This window comes from Arvicanthis niloticus, chromosome 30 (genome assembly GCF_011762505.2).
Source record: "Arvicanthis niloticus isolate mArvNil1 chromosome 30, mArvNil1.pat.X, whole genome shotgun sequence".
NCBI classification, from domain to species: domain Eukaryota; kingdom Metazoa; phylum Chordata; class Mammalia; order Rodentia; family Muridae; genus Arvicanthis; species Arvicanthis niloticus.
In genome coordinates, this window is record NC_133438.1 from 9,542,349 (window position 1) to 9,558,195 (window position 15,847).

Below are 15,847 nucleotides of genomic sequence, written 5' to 3' on the forward strand. Positions count from 1 at the left end.
ACATATGCCATACCTTTATATGGTTTATTAGAAGTATGAACTTTGTGAATCACAGCAAAACTAAATATGTGTCTTTGATACATATTTAATGACATTACATTTTATAATTATTATTATTTTTTGAGATAGAGGAGATGTAGTTCAGGCTGCCCTGGAACTCACTATTTAGACCAGGATGACCTCTGATTCACAAAGATCTTGCCTTTGCCTCTTGAGTGCTGGGATTAATGGTGTGTACTACCTTGCCTGGAATTATGTATTTTCAAATGTCGAACAAAGGTTTTATTGCACCTTTCCCAGGGGCTAGAGAGGTGGCCTAGTAGATAAAACCTCTAGCTGTTTTTTCAGAGTATTGGAGTTCAATTCCCAACATACACACACACACACACACACACACACACACACACACACACACACACACACACACACACACACACACACACACACACACACACACACTTGCAAGTGGGCAGAGGCAGGAGGGGAGAGAGAAGCTTTTGACACAATAGGCAAAATTTTATTTTAGCATTATTTTATGAGATCTAAAAGTTCATTAAAGCGTTTCCCATGTTTCTTATTTTTAATTTTCTTTTATAAATATGGTTAGGATTTGTAAACAGAGAGAACACTGGATAAATGCTATGCTGCATTATCTCCAGTATGAATTCTCTGATGTCTTTTAAGATGTGAGGCCTGGGCATAAGATTTGTCATATTCAATACATTTTTAAGGTTTCTCTCCAGTATGAATTTTCTGATGCGCTCTAAGGTAGGAGTACCTAGTAAAAGATTTGTCACATTCTGTACATCTATAAGGTTTCTCTCCAGTATGAACTCTCTGATGTGTTCTAAAATTTGAGTTATGAGTAAAAGTCTTGTCACATTCCATACATTTGTAAGGTTTCTCTCCAGTATGAAGTTTCTGATGTCTTCTGAGATTTGAAATCTGGTTAAATGATATGCTACAGTCTCTGCATTTGTAAGGTTTCTCTCCAGTATGAATTTTCTGATGTTCTCTAAGGTGAGAACACCTAGTAAAAGATTTGTCACATTCTGTACATCTATAAGGTCTCTCTCCAGTATGAACTCTCTGATGTGTTCTAAGATGTGAGGCCTGGGTAAAGGATTTGTCACATTCCATACATTTGTAAGGTTTCTCTCCAGTATGAATATTCTGATGTGCTTTTAGAGTTGAACAGCTAGTAAAAGTCTTGTCACATTCCTCACATCTGTAAGGTTTCTTTCCAGTATGAATTTTCTGATGTGTTCTAAGATATGAATTATGAGTAAAGGATTTCTCACATTCCATACATTTGTAGGGTTTCTTTCCAGTATGAGTTGTCTGATGTATTTTAAGAGTTGAGCAGGTAGTAAAAGATTTGCCACATTCCTTACATTCATAAGGTCTCTTTCCAGTATGAACTCTGTTATGATGATTTCTAAGATACGCACGCTGGGTAAAACACTTGCCACATTCTTTACATTTATAAGTTTTCTCTCCTGTATGACTTTTCTCATGTTCTCTAAGAGTTGAACTCTCACAAAAAGATTTATCACATTCCTTACATTTGTAAGGTCTCTCTCCAGTATGAACACTCTGATGTCTTTTAAGATGTGAACTATGAATAAAGGATTTGTCACATTCCTTACATTTGTAAGGTTTCTCTCCAGTGTGAATTTTCTGATGTGTTTTAAGAGTTGTGGTCGTAGTAAAGGATTTGTTACATATCTCACATTTATAAGGCTTTTCTCCAGTATGGATTCTGTAATGCCTTTTAAGATGTGATAATTCAATAAAAGACTTACCACATTCTTTGCATTCATATGATATCTCTGGAGAATGAGTTTTCTGATGCCATCTTAATGATGCATAGTGGGTAAAGGACCTGTCACACTCATTGCATTTGTAAGGCTTCTCTCCAGTATGGAGTCTGTAATGTTTTCTAAAGTGTGAAAGCTGATGAAATTCTCTGCCACATTCTGGGCAACTACAATGTTCCTCCAAAGTATGGATTTTCTGATGTGTCCTGAAATTAGGATAGTGGGCAAAGGATTTATCACACTCCTTACATTTGTAAGGCTTCTCTCCAGTATGCAATTTCTGATGACTTTTAAGTGCTGACAACTGAACAAATGATTTTCCACATTCTTTGCATTTGTAAGGTTTCTCACCAGTATGACGTCTTTGATGAATTTTAAGATGTGTGCACTGGGTAAAAGATTTGTCACAAACATTGCACTTGTAGGGTTTCTCTCTAGTATGAATTCTCTGGTGTACAGTGAGGCTTGAGGAAGTGCTGAAGCATTTCCCACATTTCCCACACTGGTGTGGCTTCTCTTTGATGTAGACTGTTTGTTGCATGAGACTGTATGCAGAGCTGAAATAGTCATCATATCCACCCTGTCTCTGCTCTTTCTTTGTAGCGTAGAGTGTCTGATCCTGACTAATGTCGGAAAACAAAGTTAAAGATTTCTCACAGTCTCTAGACTCACAAGGTTCTTCTCCAGTGGGTGTGCTTTTATACATATCTCGGTCTGATGAGTCAACAGAGGCATCCCTGTCCCTACAGCATCTGTAGTTATTAGACGTTTCTGTAGTGTCACTTGTTTTATAAAGTGCACAGTTGGAAGCACCATGAACCATTTCACCAAGTTCGTTAAAATGGTAAGACTCCTTTTCCGTCTTCACATGTTGATGGACAGTATCAATTATGCAGTAGTTCTCTGAAAATGCGTATAATTCAGATTAATAGGGCTTGCTCTATGATTCAACATTTGACAAATGATTGTCTCCTTAAAGTTCTCTCTTAAGTCAGCCAGCAACTACTTAGACATGTTTCTTTCACTATAATTTTATGTATTATCACAAACAAAGCCTGACATCCTTCGAGATTCTGTAATGTATAACAGATATGGCATCTCATGGAAAATCTTTCATGGATCAAGATGGATCAAATACTTAAAGAATCAGTAATTACCTTTGGGGTGGAGCTCACTGGCTGATCATATTTAAAATACATGTCTCTATTCAGAAATTGATGAAGAAGATGATGAAGAAGAACCTGTGATCCAGGTTCACAGTGTTTGTGTTCAATGAAGGGCATATTTCAGAAGGCCCAAATCTTTCTAATATTAAAGGCTTACATAAACACATCAAAGGGTTAATATTTTTTCTAATAATACCACACTAAATTCTTCAAAAATAATGGAAGCAAAGAGAATATTTTATGAGATATCAGAGGCTCTAGAATATAGAGCCTAGAGTCTAGATCATTTCAAGTAGGGCTCTGTGGGCAGCTATTGCTTTATTTCCTCCATTGTTTGAGCTCCACACAGTGCTGTTTCTTAACTTTTCCTTATGGGGTGTTCTTAAGGAACACTGTTTCTTGGAATTGTTTTTGCAAAAGGGTTTCTGCATTTTCTCCAGAGACAAAAATGAAGGATCTAAAGGAAGGCAATTGCAGAATAATGCTACTTCATGGACTCACATTACACTCATAATTTTGTAAAGTGAACAATCTGATGTCAGCATAGTCAAGTAAAATTGCATTTTATACTAGTATTAAGTGACCATAAATCAGGTGAAGTAAGGCACAATGTCTTCTAACAGTTATAACAGGCAGGATACATCTGGGGCAAGGATATTGTAATAAGCTACATGAGTGGGAATCATTTCAAGTGGAACTGAATGCAGAGATGCAGAGAGTATTTTTTGTTCTTGCTTTCTTTCACTTGAATCCTTCCCAGTTGTCCAGCTCCTTCACTACCCCTCCCTAGTTGTGGCACCTCTCTCCTCTCCGCCTTCCAGGGAAAACTTTTTGCTCCAGCCCTACATTGCATCCAATAATTCACGAATTTTATGAGGTAGCCCATGACCCATGCTACAATTTTTAGAAAGAATACAGGCGTCTAAGACAGTACTCTCCTCAGTACGTAAAGACAACACAAAATAGAAGAATCCAGCAAAGAATTCCTAATTGCTATTTCCTGTCAGAATTTTCACCATATTTAGAGAGAAATTTCAGTTTGCATATCTTAAGGGTTTTTTTTTCCCCACAATTAAAACCATGTAATTACAATGATAGACAAAGATATGGATATAAATATTGCATAATACTAAGTTGTTGACTGCATTGTCGAAACAAAATAAAGGGTCCATGAGACCTCTAAAGTGCAAAAAGTAAAGAACAAATACCATGAAAAGTTCTTTTCTGCTATTCAACTTTCTCTATTCTCATGTTGTTTCCAAAGAGCTTTAGCAAGGAGTTGTACTATATATAAAGTTAGTACATACAAAAAAGGAGTTGATAGTTCCTAAAGCAAAATGTTCTCACCAACAGAGACCAGGTTTCTGTAATTCTCTAGCATCACATCAATGTACAAAGCCCTCTGAGCAGAGTCCAGGCATTCCCATTCCTCCTGAGGGAAGTCCACAGCCACATCCTTGAATTTCAACAGATTCTGAAACAAAAAATGCAGAGAGTGATCATGTGATGCTGGGCACGGTGCTTTTCTGGAAATAAGAAGATAGGATGTAGATGAATGAAGACCATTACTCAAAGAGATGAGTTCCAATACAGTCACACTCTATAATGAATGTTCTACCTCTGTGAAAACAGGATGACACAATAGTCTCACAAGCATGTCCATGAAACAAAGCAGACATTTGATGATTATCTATATGTTATGTACACTTTATGTCCCATAGGATCACAGTGTACAATCTAACTAAAAGGCAGAGACAGTATACAAATGAACAAAATCAGAAAGGAATAGGGAGAAATAACAGCAAACACTGAGGAAATTAAAAATATTATTAGGTCTTACTTTAAAACCCTGTACTCTACAAAACTGGAAAATCTAAGTGAAATGGATGATTTTTCTAGACAGATATCACTTACCAGAGTTAAATCAAGATCAGGTAAACTGTCTAAATAGTCCCATAACCCCTAAGGAAATAGAAGCAATCATTAAAAGTCTCTCAACCAAAGAAAAAAACAGGGCCAGATGGTTTAAGCATAGACTTCTACCAGACTTACAAAGAGCTAACACCAATATTCCTCAAACTATTCTACAAAATAGAAGCTGAAGGAAGATTGCCAAACTCACAGTCACCCTGATACCTAAATACAGAATGACTCAAAACAACAACAGAAAAAAAAAAACCAACAAAAAACAAAAATAAATTTCGTATCAATGTCACTTACGAACACTGATTCAAAAATACCCAGTAAAATACTTGCAAATGGAATTCAAGGACACATCAAAAACACCATGATCAAGTAGGCTTCATCCCAGGCATGCAGGGATGGTTCAATATACCAAAAACCATCAATGTACTGCACCATATAAACAAAGTGTAAGAAAAAAAATCCGCATGATCATACCATCAGATGTTGAAAATGTCTTTGAAAAAACCCAATACCTCTTCATTTTAAAAGTCTTGGAACAACTAGAGATACAAAGAACATACCTAAACACAATGAAGGCAATGTAGAGCAAGTCAAGAGATAACAGCAAATTAAATTGAGAGAAACCTAAGTAACTCACTAAAATTGGACAAAGTAAGACTGTGTATTCTCTCCGTATCTCTTCAATATAGTACATGAACTTCTAGCTAGAAGAACAAGACAACTAAAGGAGATCAAAGGGACACAAATTGGAAGAAACCAAAGTAGCACATTCAAACATGATATGATAATATACATAAGTGACTGCAAAAACTCTACCAAAGAACTCCTATAGTTGATAAACACCTTCAGAAAAGTGGATGGATACAAATTTAATTAAAAAAAAAATCAGTAGCACTCTCTTATACAAATGATAAATGGGCTAAGAAAGAAATCAGGGAAACAATAATCTTCACAATAGCCACAAATAATATAAATATCTTGGTGTACCTCTAACCAAGCAAGTAAAAGACTGTATGAAAAGAACTTCAAGTCTCTGAAGAAAGAAATTTAAAAAGCTATCAGAAGATGGAAATATCTCCTATGCTCATGAATCAGTAGTGTTAACATAGTGAAAATGGTCATCTTGCTAAAAGCAATCTACAGATGTAATGTAATTCCCATTAAAGTTCTAACATAATACTTTACAGACTTTGAAAAAACAATTCTCAATTTCCTATGGAAACACACACACACACACACACACACACAAAACAACAACAGAAAACAGGACTACTAAAGCAATCCTATAAAATAAAGGACCTCTAGAGGTATCACTAACCATGATCTCAAGATGTGCTATACAGCAACAGTAATAAAAAACTACATGGTGTTGGTATAGAAACAGACAGTTTGGTCAATGGAACCAAACTGAAGACTGAGAAATAAACACACATAACTATGGACACTTGAATTTTGACAAAGAAGCCAAAACCATACAATGGAAAAAAAGAAAGCATCTTTAAGAAATGGTGCTGGTCTAACTGGATGTCTGCATGTCAAAGAATGCAAATGGATCCACATCTATCACACTGCACAAAACTCAAGTCCAACTGGATCAATGACCTCAACATAAAACTGGATACACTAAATCTAAAAAAAGAAAAAGTAGAAAATAGTCCGGAACTAATTGGTACAGGTGATAACTTCCTGAACAGAACATCAATGGCTCAGGCACTAAAATCCACAGTTGATAAATCAGACCTTATGAAACTGAAAAGTTTATGTAAGGTAAAGGACACTATCAATAGGACAAAATGGTAGCCTGCAGATTGGAAAAAGATCTTTAATAACCCTATATTTGACACAGGGTTAATATCCCAAATAAATAAAGAAGTAATGTAGTTGGATACCAACGAAACAATAACCCAATTAAAAACTGGGGTACAGAGCTAAATAGAGAATTCTCAAAGCAGAATATTGAATGGCAGAGAAGCACTTAAAGAAAAATTCAATGTACTGAGTCATCAGGGAAATACAAATGAAAATGACCCTGAGATTCCATCTTACACCCATCAGAAAGGCTAAGATCAAAACCTCTAGTTACAACTAATACTGGTGAGAATGTGGAGCAAGGCAAACATTCTTCCATTGCTGGTGGGAGCACAAACTTTTATAACCACTCTAGAAATTAATCTGGTGGTTTCTCAGAAAATTATGACTAGTTCTACCTGAAGACTCAGCATCCCATTACTGGGCATATACCCAAAGACACTCTACCCTACCACAAGGACACATGTTCCACTATGTTCATAGCATCTTCATTCATAATAGCCAGAAACTGGAACAACACATATGCCCCTCACTCAAAGAATGGATACAGAAGATGTGGATCATTTACACCATGGGATACAATTCAGCTATTAAAAACAAGGGCATTATGAATTTTGCAGGCAAATGAATGGAACAAGAAAATATTATCCTGAGTGATAAAACTGAGGCCCAGAAGAACATGTATGGTATTGTAGTGGTTTGAATATGATTGACCCAGGGAGTGACACTATTTGGAAGTGTAGCCTTGTTGAAGGGTATCTGTCACTCTGGTGATGGGCTTTGAGAGCTTCCTCTTAGCTACCTGAGGATGCCAGTCCTGTTTGCCTTTGGAACAAGATGTTCACCTCTCAGATCCTCCTGCACCAAGCCTGCCTGGGAGCTGTGATGATCCTGACTTGATGATAACGGGCTGAACAGCTGAATCTGTTAAGTCAGACCCAATTAAAGGTTGTTCTTATAAGAGTTGCCTTAATCATGGTGTTTGTTCACAGCAGTACAACCCTAAGACAGGTATGTACTCACTTATATGTGTATATCAGCGATAAAGTACAGGATTACCAGGCTACATCCCATAGACTTAAAGAAGCTAAACAAGAAGGCAGGTCCAAACAAGGGTTCGTGATTCTCACTTACAAGAGGGAATAAAACAGTCATAGGAGGCAAGTGGAAGGAAGTAACTGTGTGGAGGTGGGATGGGGAAGAGAATGGAGGAGGGTCATGAGCAGGTATGGGAAGGAACAGTAGAGAGAGCCAGAGGGCAGGGAGAATGAATGGAAATCAGTGACTGGCGAGGATGGTGATGGGAGCATCCACAAAATGTGACAGAGACATGAAATGGAAGAGCCTCCCAGGAGTCTACAGGGATCACTTTAGCTGAGACTCCTAGCAATGCAGATATGGAACCTGAATTGGCTACTTCCTTTACCCGGGCAGGAACCCCAGCAGAGTGACAAGGACACTAGTGCACCCACAAAACTGTAGGCACAAAATGTGTCCTGTTTACAAGTCTACAAGAAATTCAGGGACAAAGATGGAACAGGAAATGGCCAACCAGTAACTGGCCCAATTTGAGACCATCCCATGGCCAAGCACCAATCCTCGACACTATTAATGATACTCTGTTATGCTTGTAGACAAGAGCTTAGCATAAATGCCCTCTAAGAGGCTCCACCCAGCAGTTGACTGACACAGATGCAGAAACTCACAGCCAAACATTGGACAGAGCTTGGAAAAAGTTGGGAGGTTTGAGGGACCCTTAGAGAATAGGAATTCTATAGAGAAGACCAACAGAGTCAACTAACCTGGACCCTTGGCAGCTCTCAGAAACTGAACCACCAACCAAAGAGCATACACAGGCTGAACCCGAGGCCCCCGGAACATATGTAGCAGATGTGCAGCTCAGTCTTCATGTGGGTCCTCCAACAAGTGTCGCAGGAGCTGTCTATAAATCTGTTACCTGCCTGTAAATCCCATTCTCCTAACTTGGCTGCCTTGTCTGGCCCCAGTAGGAGTGGATGGGACTAGCCCTGCAAAGACTTGATGTACCATGGTGAGGGGAAACCCAGGGGGCCTTCTATCCTCTCAGAAGAGAAGGGGAAGGGAGATGGAGGGAGGGACTATGTGATGGGGGAAATATGAGGGGGGGGCAGCAACTGGGATCAAAATGTAATAAATAAAAAAGTTAATAGAAAAATGAAAGACTATTCGGCTAATGAGAAAAATGCAATGAGAAGTTGTAGAAAAAATGACTGGGCTTAAAATGTGTAATATTAGGTGAGGCCATACAATGTCAAAAGAAGAAACCATATTTTCCCTCACATGAATAATTTAGCCAATAATATATCTATATGGAAACAAGGTACAAGTGAGTACAGTAGAATACGGAGAGAAAAAGAAAAGTTCAGATATTTTAGTCATCCTGATAAGCCTTAGATCACGGGAGTGATCACAGGACTTTGTTTATTGTCTTCCTTGTTCCTTGACTATTTGCATCTACTGCATTGCTAGTTCCTCAACCTTGAACTGACCTTAATACTTTCATGTAATTAAAATGGTATAAAAACAAATGGGGGGGGGGGGGAGGAACCAAGCAGAGGATTTCATTGTGTTTGAACCAGACACTGAACATTACATGTTCTTCTAGAACATATTACCAAAGCACCTGAAAGTTGTTTTTACAAAATCAAGCTTCTGAAGAATTTATGGCATCCTCTCTTCACAAATAAACACAGGCATCTCTCAAAAAAAAGAAAGAAAGAAAGAAAGAAAGAAAGAAAGAAAGAGAGAGAGAGAGAAAGAAGTTGAAAGAAAGAAAGAAGGAAGGAAGGAAGGAACGAAAAGTTAAATATGAGGGGATGAGGTAGAACTGAATGCAGGCAACGAAATCCAGTTATGAAAGATATATTAAGGTGACTGCTTTTTTAGTTCTACTTCTGTCACAGGTTTCTGGGGCTTTGGTAGTAGATAAATTCATCAAAATATATTGGCTACTGAAACTATTAAATGAGTGTCTCTAAAGCTTTAATTCTCAATGACTAATGTAACCATATAAAATTTCATTTAGTTCTATAGACTTTCAATTTCAGTCTCGTTAATCTCAGTGTTTGATTTTGTAAGTGTTTCCAACATGTTTTATAATCCAGTTAAAGCAAATTATCAGAAGGAGAAAATTAAATGTTTGCAATGTTTGAAGATACAACATTTCTAGAAAAAAATTGGACATGACCACTGACCTGGGGCTTGTCTACTGGTGAATCAGCCATTTCTTTCTGTTTCTCTTCTTTGAATTTCTCGATAAGGTACAATGAAATGCCAGCTTGTGGTTCTTTCATGTAAGGAGTCAAAAAAAAAAAAAAAAAAAAAAGCAATAATTAATTCTGAAAGCTATTAAAGAACAGTTTCAAACCACATAAAAAGACCCAAGCAACAGAATACTACCTGGTGTTCAATCAGCAATCCCAAAGCCAGAATACCATGAAAAGATATTTAAAACTTAGAGAGAAAATCAACATCAGTCATATTGTTGTACTCAGTTTCTTTAAATTAATGGAGATACAGCATTTTCTGTTACCATAACTTAAAACTCTCTTCCAATCACAGCCTAGTTAAGTCTGAGCATCAGATATGGAACTGAATGATTAAGATGGGAATATTAGGAAGTCACTCCCGGCCCGGAACACTGGTTCCTTCCAGTCTGGGCCAGAGCACTGAGCAGATCTTGGGTGGCAGCTCTGTCCCCAACCTCCAAGAACCCAGAGGAAGCAGGGATCCCAGGCGCTCTAACTTGGACAGTGTCTTAGAAACTAGTTCCCAGATCTGAGGCCTGGATCAGACCTCTGCCAGGTCTGCCGTTGTGTCGACCCCGGATTCCACCTGAGACATACTGGAAGGTCCACTCAATCCAGAGCCACAGAGGAACAAATGAACTCAGAGCTTCAGTAAACATATCCTGAGATATTCTAGAGGAGACACTGCACCCAGAACAGCAGACACCTAGCTGGATTACTACCTTGGAGGCACCATATCCTGAGGCATCCTAGAGGTACCACTATAATCAGGACAGCTGGAAAAGATCACAGAGACATCTGGACCCTAGGAGATCAGACACAAGCTAGATAACTAGAAAGACAGGCTTCAGTCAGAGACAGCAAGTACAGGCAGCACTAGAGTTAACCAGATGGCAAAAGGCAAGAGCAAGAACATAAGCAACAGAAACCAAAGTTACATGGCATCATCAGAACCCAGCTCCCCCATCAGAGCAAGCCCTGAACATCCCATCACACCAGAAAAGCAGGAATCAGAATTAAAATCACTTCTCATGATGATGATAGAAGGCTTTAAGAAAGACATAAATAACGCTCTCAAAGAACTTAAGGAGAGCACTGGTAGACAGATAGAAACCCTTAAAGAGGAAACACAAAAATCCCTTAAGGAATTGCAAGAAAATGCAACCAAACGGGAAAAGGAATTAAACAAAACCATGCAGGATCTAAAAATGGAAGTAGAAACAATAAAGAAATCACAAAGGGACAATACCCTGGAGATAGAAAACCTAAAAAAAAGATCAGGAGTCATAGACACAAGTATCACCAACAGAATACAAGAGATGGAAGAGAGAATCTCATGTGCAGAAGATACCATGGAAAACATTGACACAACTGTCAAAGAAAATGCAAAATACAAAAAGCTACTAACCCAAAATATACAAGAAACCCAAGACACAATGAGAAGGCCAAACCTAAGGATAATAGGTATAGATGAGGGGGAAGACTCCCAACTAAAAGGACCAGTAAATATCCTCAACAAAATTATAGAGGAAAACTTCCCTAACCTAAAGAAAGAGATGTCCATAAATATACAAGAAGCTTACAGAACTCCAAATAGTTTAGACCAGAAAAGAAATACTTCCCGCCATATAATAGTCAAAACATCAAATGTACAAAACAAAGAAAAAATACTAAAAGCAGTAAGGGAAAAAGGCAAAGTAACGAATAAAGGCAGACCTATAAGAATTACACCAGACTTCTCACCAGAGACCATAAAAGCCAGAAGATCCTGGACCGATATCATACAGACCCTAAGAGAACACAAATGCCAGCCCAGACTACTATACCCAGCAAAACTGTCAATCATTATTGATGGAGAAACCAAAATATTCCATGACAAATCCAAATTTACACAGTATCTCAACACAAATCCAGCACTTCAAAGAATAATTGGTGGAAAACTCCAACACAAGGAGGGAAACTATAACCTAGAAAAAGCAAGAAAGTAATCTTCCAAAACCCCCAAAAGAAGATAGTTACACAAACATATCTCCACGGATGTTAGCCCAAAAGCTTGGATTAGTGAAGACTCAACCCACAGACCACATGAAGCTCATGAAGAAGGAAGACCAAGAGGGGATGCCTCAGTTCTACTTAGAACGAGAAACAAAAATGCTCAAGGGAGCAAATAGGGAAACAAAACATGGACACATAGGGAGGGACCCAAGACTCCAGAGGTATATGTAGGGGAGGATGGCCTTGTCGGACATAGGTGGGAGAGGAGTTTCTTGGTCCCATAAAAAAAAAAAATGAACACACAGTGGGGGGGGGGGGGAATGATGTGAGGGTGGGGAGAGGATAGTGAGGGGGGGTAGGTGCAGTCACTGCCTCATAGAAGCATGAGGAGGGGGATGGGATAGGAGGTTTCTGGGTGGTGGGAGGAAGTAGGCTAAGAGGATAAAATCTGAAATGTAAATACTACAACCAATTTTAACAAGCGGGAAAAAAAGTCTTCAGAACCAACATCTTTAAAAAAAAATGTCAGCCCCCTGGGGGTGGGAAATTTTTTTTTCTTGATACTAAAACTTGTTCTGAGAATTGTATATTGCAGAATACACAGCCTTGGTGTATCTACTCATCAAGCATACTGAGCAGACCTGCCCAAACCTCTGATGTCCTGGAATTCCATCTGGATTCAGTGAAGACACAGCATCAGAGGCTTATCAACTTACTCTTCCCCCCAACCCCTCTTCTAAAATCTCAACGCCCTTAACCAGCATGAAGAAGTTAAAGAAGAGTCAGTGCCCCTATTTCCTGAGCTTGGGGACTAATGTGGTTAATAATGGTCTGTCTTTCTAGGGACAAGTAGTGGTTTTGTTGGAACAGGGGGGATTAGCTAGGACTTATTGCATAGCCATAACCTATTGGTAGAAATCTGTATAATTATTATCAAGATGAAGTTATAATTTCTTAAATGGTACAAAATTTACTTTGATCTCAAATTTAAGGTTTTCATTGGTACAAGCCTCTTATTAATATAAAAATGAGATGAATATTGATACGCTCATGGGCATTGTGCCTGTATAACACATTTAGGAATACAATGCCTAGACCCAGCTCTTTTTTAACCTTTTTAACTGATTTGGGACGGTTAACCTATGAGTTAAGGGACTATAGCAAATTCATATTTTTGAGTTTATTGTTAGGGTGTTTCCCATATTTTATTTAGAAATAGCTGAGAGGAGTGAACAGACAACAGTCCAGGTTACCTTACATGGATAGTTGGTTTTCAAAACATCAGAAGTCCATAGAACTGACGCTACAAATATTTATATATTAATGTTCATATTGATTAGAGACCTGTCTGCTCCTGACAGCTTCCTGTCGTGGATTCTAAGAAGAAATTGAGCATCCTTGGAGTTACTCCAGTTGTGTGGTAACAGCCACTAGGCAAGAATTGCCTCTCTCCATCTACAGACAAATTACTGTCCAGAAAAGGACACACATGCAGAATAGTCGACTGATTATATCTGCCTAGACAGAGTAATCAGTCCTTAATAATCCTGCATCACCAAGGTCTGTCAGATGATTCTGGGCCAGAAGGCTGAAGATTTGATGCTCCAACGTTCGGTAGTATAGGGGCTTTTCAGGTGTTCAGAGGTCTCTATAAATTGGCTAAGTTTTAGAAGCTATGCTTTGTGCTTCCCACAATTATAGTTAACTCAGTCATTCTGGATTTCTGATGGGGTTGAAAACTTACAGCTATTTACCATAAGAGAAAAGATTTGAGTGGATGGTCATCAGCTGACATTCATCCTAAAGCCAGGTTCAGAACTAAATGTTTTAGTTAGGATAAATGACAGAGGTGCTGGTTAGTCAACAAAAGGATGGATGGGGTATTAGGACTATCTTGTACCTCACTGGTACAAATTGGCATAATTATGCTCTAATTGTATTTTGAGAGAAAAGTTTCATTTTAACAGGAAGGGTGATGTGTAGGAGGAGTTAAGGTAGGAGGAGTACTGAGACCAAGAAAAGGAGTAAGAAGAGGAGAAGGAGGAGAGGAGAAGCTAGGTGATGAAAGAGAGAAAGAGGGGGGAGACAGGGAGGCAGATATTCATGTATCTCCACCAGTCAAAGATAGTTGTTATATCTAGGTTGGTCAGTGGGTTACACCTCTGATTGAACAATTCCAAACTTATAAAGCTTATGATTAACATTATTTTTAAAAAAATGTATAAATGCAAAAAGGAAAAGGGGGCATGGGATAGGGGTTTTCTAAGGGGGGGGGAATGGGGAAAGGGGATGGCTTCTGAAGTGTAAATAAAATATCTAATAAAAAAATAATAAAAAATATTCATAAAAAAAAGATGGGAATATTATACACTAGTGAGGTTGTAAATTTATCCTGGACTAAAAATGATGGAAGCCCCATTCCCCCAAAGGAACCCATGCTTGCAGAGTAACTTGCCACAAAACCCTGAGGAGGAGCAAGGGGGACTGGAAGCAAACTATTCTCACACACAAAAACCAGAGTTCTGTAATTCTGCAACCTCTGGTCTTTGTACAAAGCACTCACAGCAAGGTCCTGACATTGCCCCTCTTTTCTGGGAGAAGTCCACAGTCACACCAGTGGCTGTGAACTGACCACAAAATACAAAACAGCAGTTTGAATAGTGGTCCTGGTGCACACCTTTAATCCTAGCACTCAGAAAACAGTCAGGTGTAACTCTGTGTCTTCCAGTCCTGCCTGGTCCACATGGTGAGTTCTGGGCCAGACAGAGGAACATAATGGGTTCAACCCCCAGACAGCAAACACAAGAACTACAAATCAAACCAAACAACAGTTTGTGTTCATGGACAGAGCGGTTTTCTAGAACTGAGGAGACAAAAGACTGTTGATGACTTTCTTCTGATATAGAAGAGCTAAAGTAATTATTTGAAAGATGATTTATAGTACCATCCTATAAAATATATTATCTTTTCTATTTTATTTTTCCTTTTCCTTCTCCCTCTTCCCATTGACATGATTTCTCTTTGTGGCTCTGGCTGTTTTTAAACTCCCTCTGTGTGCCAGGGTGGCAAGGAATTTCCAGATCCAACTGCCTCAGTTTCCCAAGTGTAGGGATTAAAGGCTTGTGCCAACACCAGCTGGCTCATCATGTCCTTTCTAACTGTGAACAGTAAGGGATATTGGTCCCCTAACAACTGGAGCAGAGGCTGTCTCTGACTCTGTTGACTGCCTTTGTATCTCCTTTCCTTAACTGGGCAGTCTTGTCTAGCCTCAATAAGAGATATGCCTAATCCTACTGCATCTTGATATGCCAAGGAGGCTTTCCTTTCTCTAAGGATAAGGGGAGGAAGGTGTGAGGGAGGGAGAGGAGTGAGACACTAGGAGGAGAGGAACCAGTGATGACAATGTATGGTAAATAAATTAATGAGAAAAAAAGTTTACTTTTAAAAGTTCCATTTACAACTATATCTATGAAACTCGAAACAAATATCCGTTGAGATTCAATTACATTTCCAGCCATTCCTTTCATGACTAATAGCTAAAAGCTCTCTGGGGATGTCAAGTCACCAAGTATGTCCTGGGTATAACACAGGAGTTAGCGTGGATGTAAGTAAATTTAAAGAGCTTTGTCCTTTACACCTCAATAAAGAGGACTGGTTTGCAAATATCAATAGGTAAACTCAAATATTCTACTACTCTGATATTTTGAATACTTTGGCAGTCACACGTTCAATGAAAAACATGTCAGGATCATTGCAGTTTATGTGCGCTAAAATATATCGAGAATGAAAGACAAGGACAGAAATTTCAGAGCCACTGCGCTGCTGACTGCGGACTCTCCCAGGA

The 15,847-nt window shown here is 38.6% G+C and overlaps 1 protein-coding gene across 2 annotated transcripts in view; it reads right to left on the reverse strand.

Annotated features, from left to right (window-relative positions):
* LOC143440939 (uncharacterized) overlaps positions 1 to 15,847 on the reverse strand; it is a 16,092-nt gene continuing 245 nt past the window's right edge. The window contains exons 2-4 of one of the 2 annotated variants that reach the window (XM_076927875.1): positions 9,955 to 10,046; positions 4,294 to 4,460; positions 1 to 2,723 (exon numbers count right to left, since the gene is read on the reverse strand). In XM_076927875.1, coding sequence (XP_076783990.1) covers positions 727 to 2,643 — 1,917 coding nt within the window. In that variant the 5' untranslated portion in view covers positions 2,644 to 2,723; positions 4,294 to 4,460; positions 9,955 to 10,046 and the 3' untranslated portion in view covers positions 1 to 726. The remainder of the gene's footprint in view (positions 2,724 to 4,293; positions 4,461 to 9,954; positions 10,047 to 15,847) is intronic. The other variant, XM_076927874.1, reaches the window with a different exon arrangement.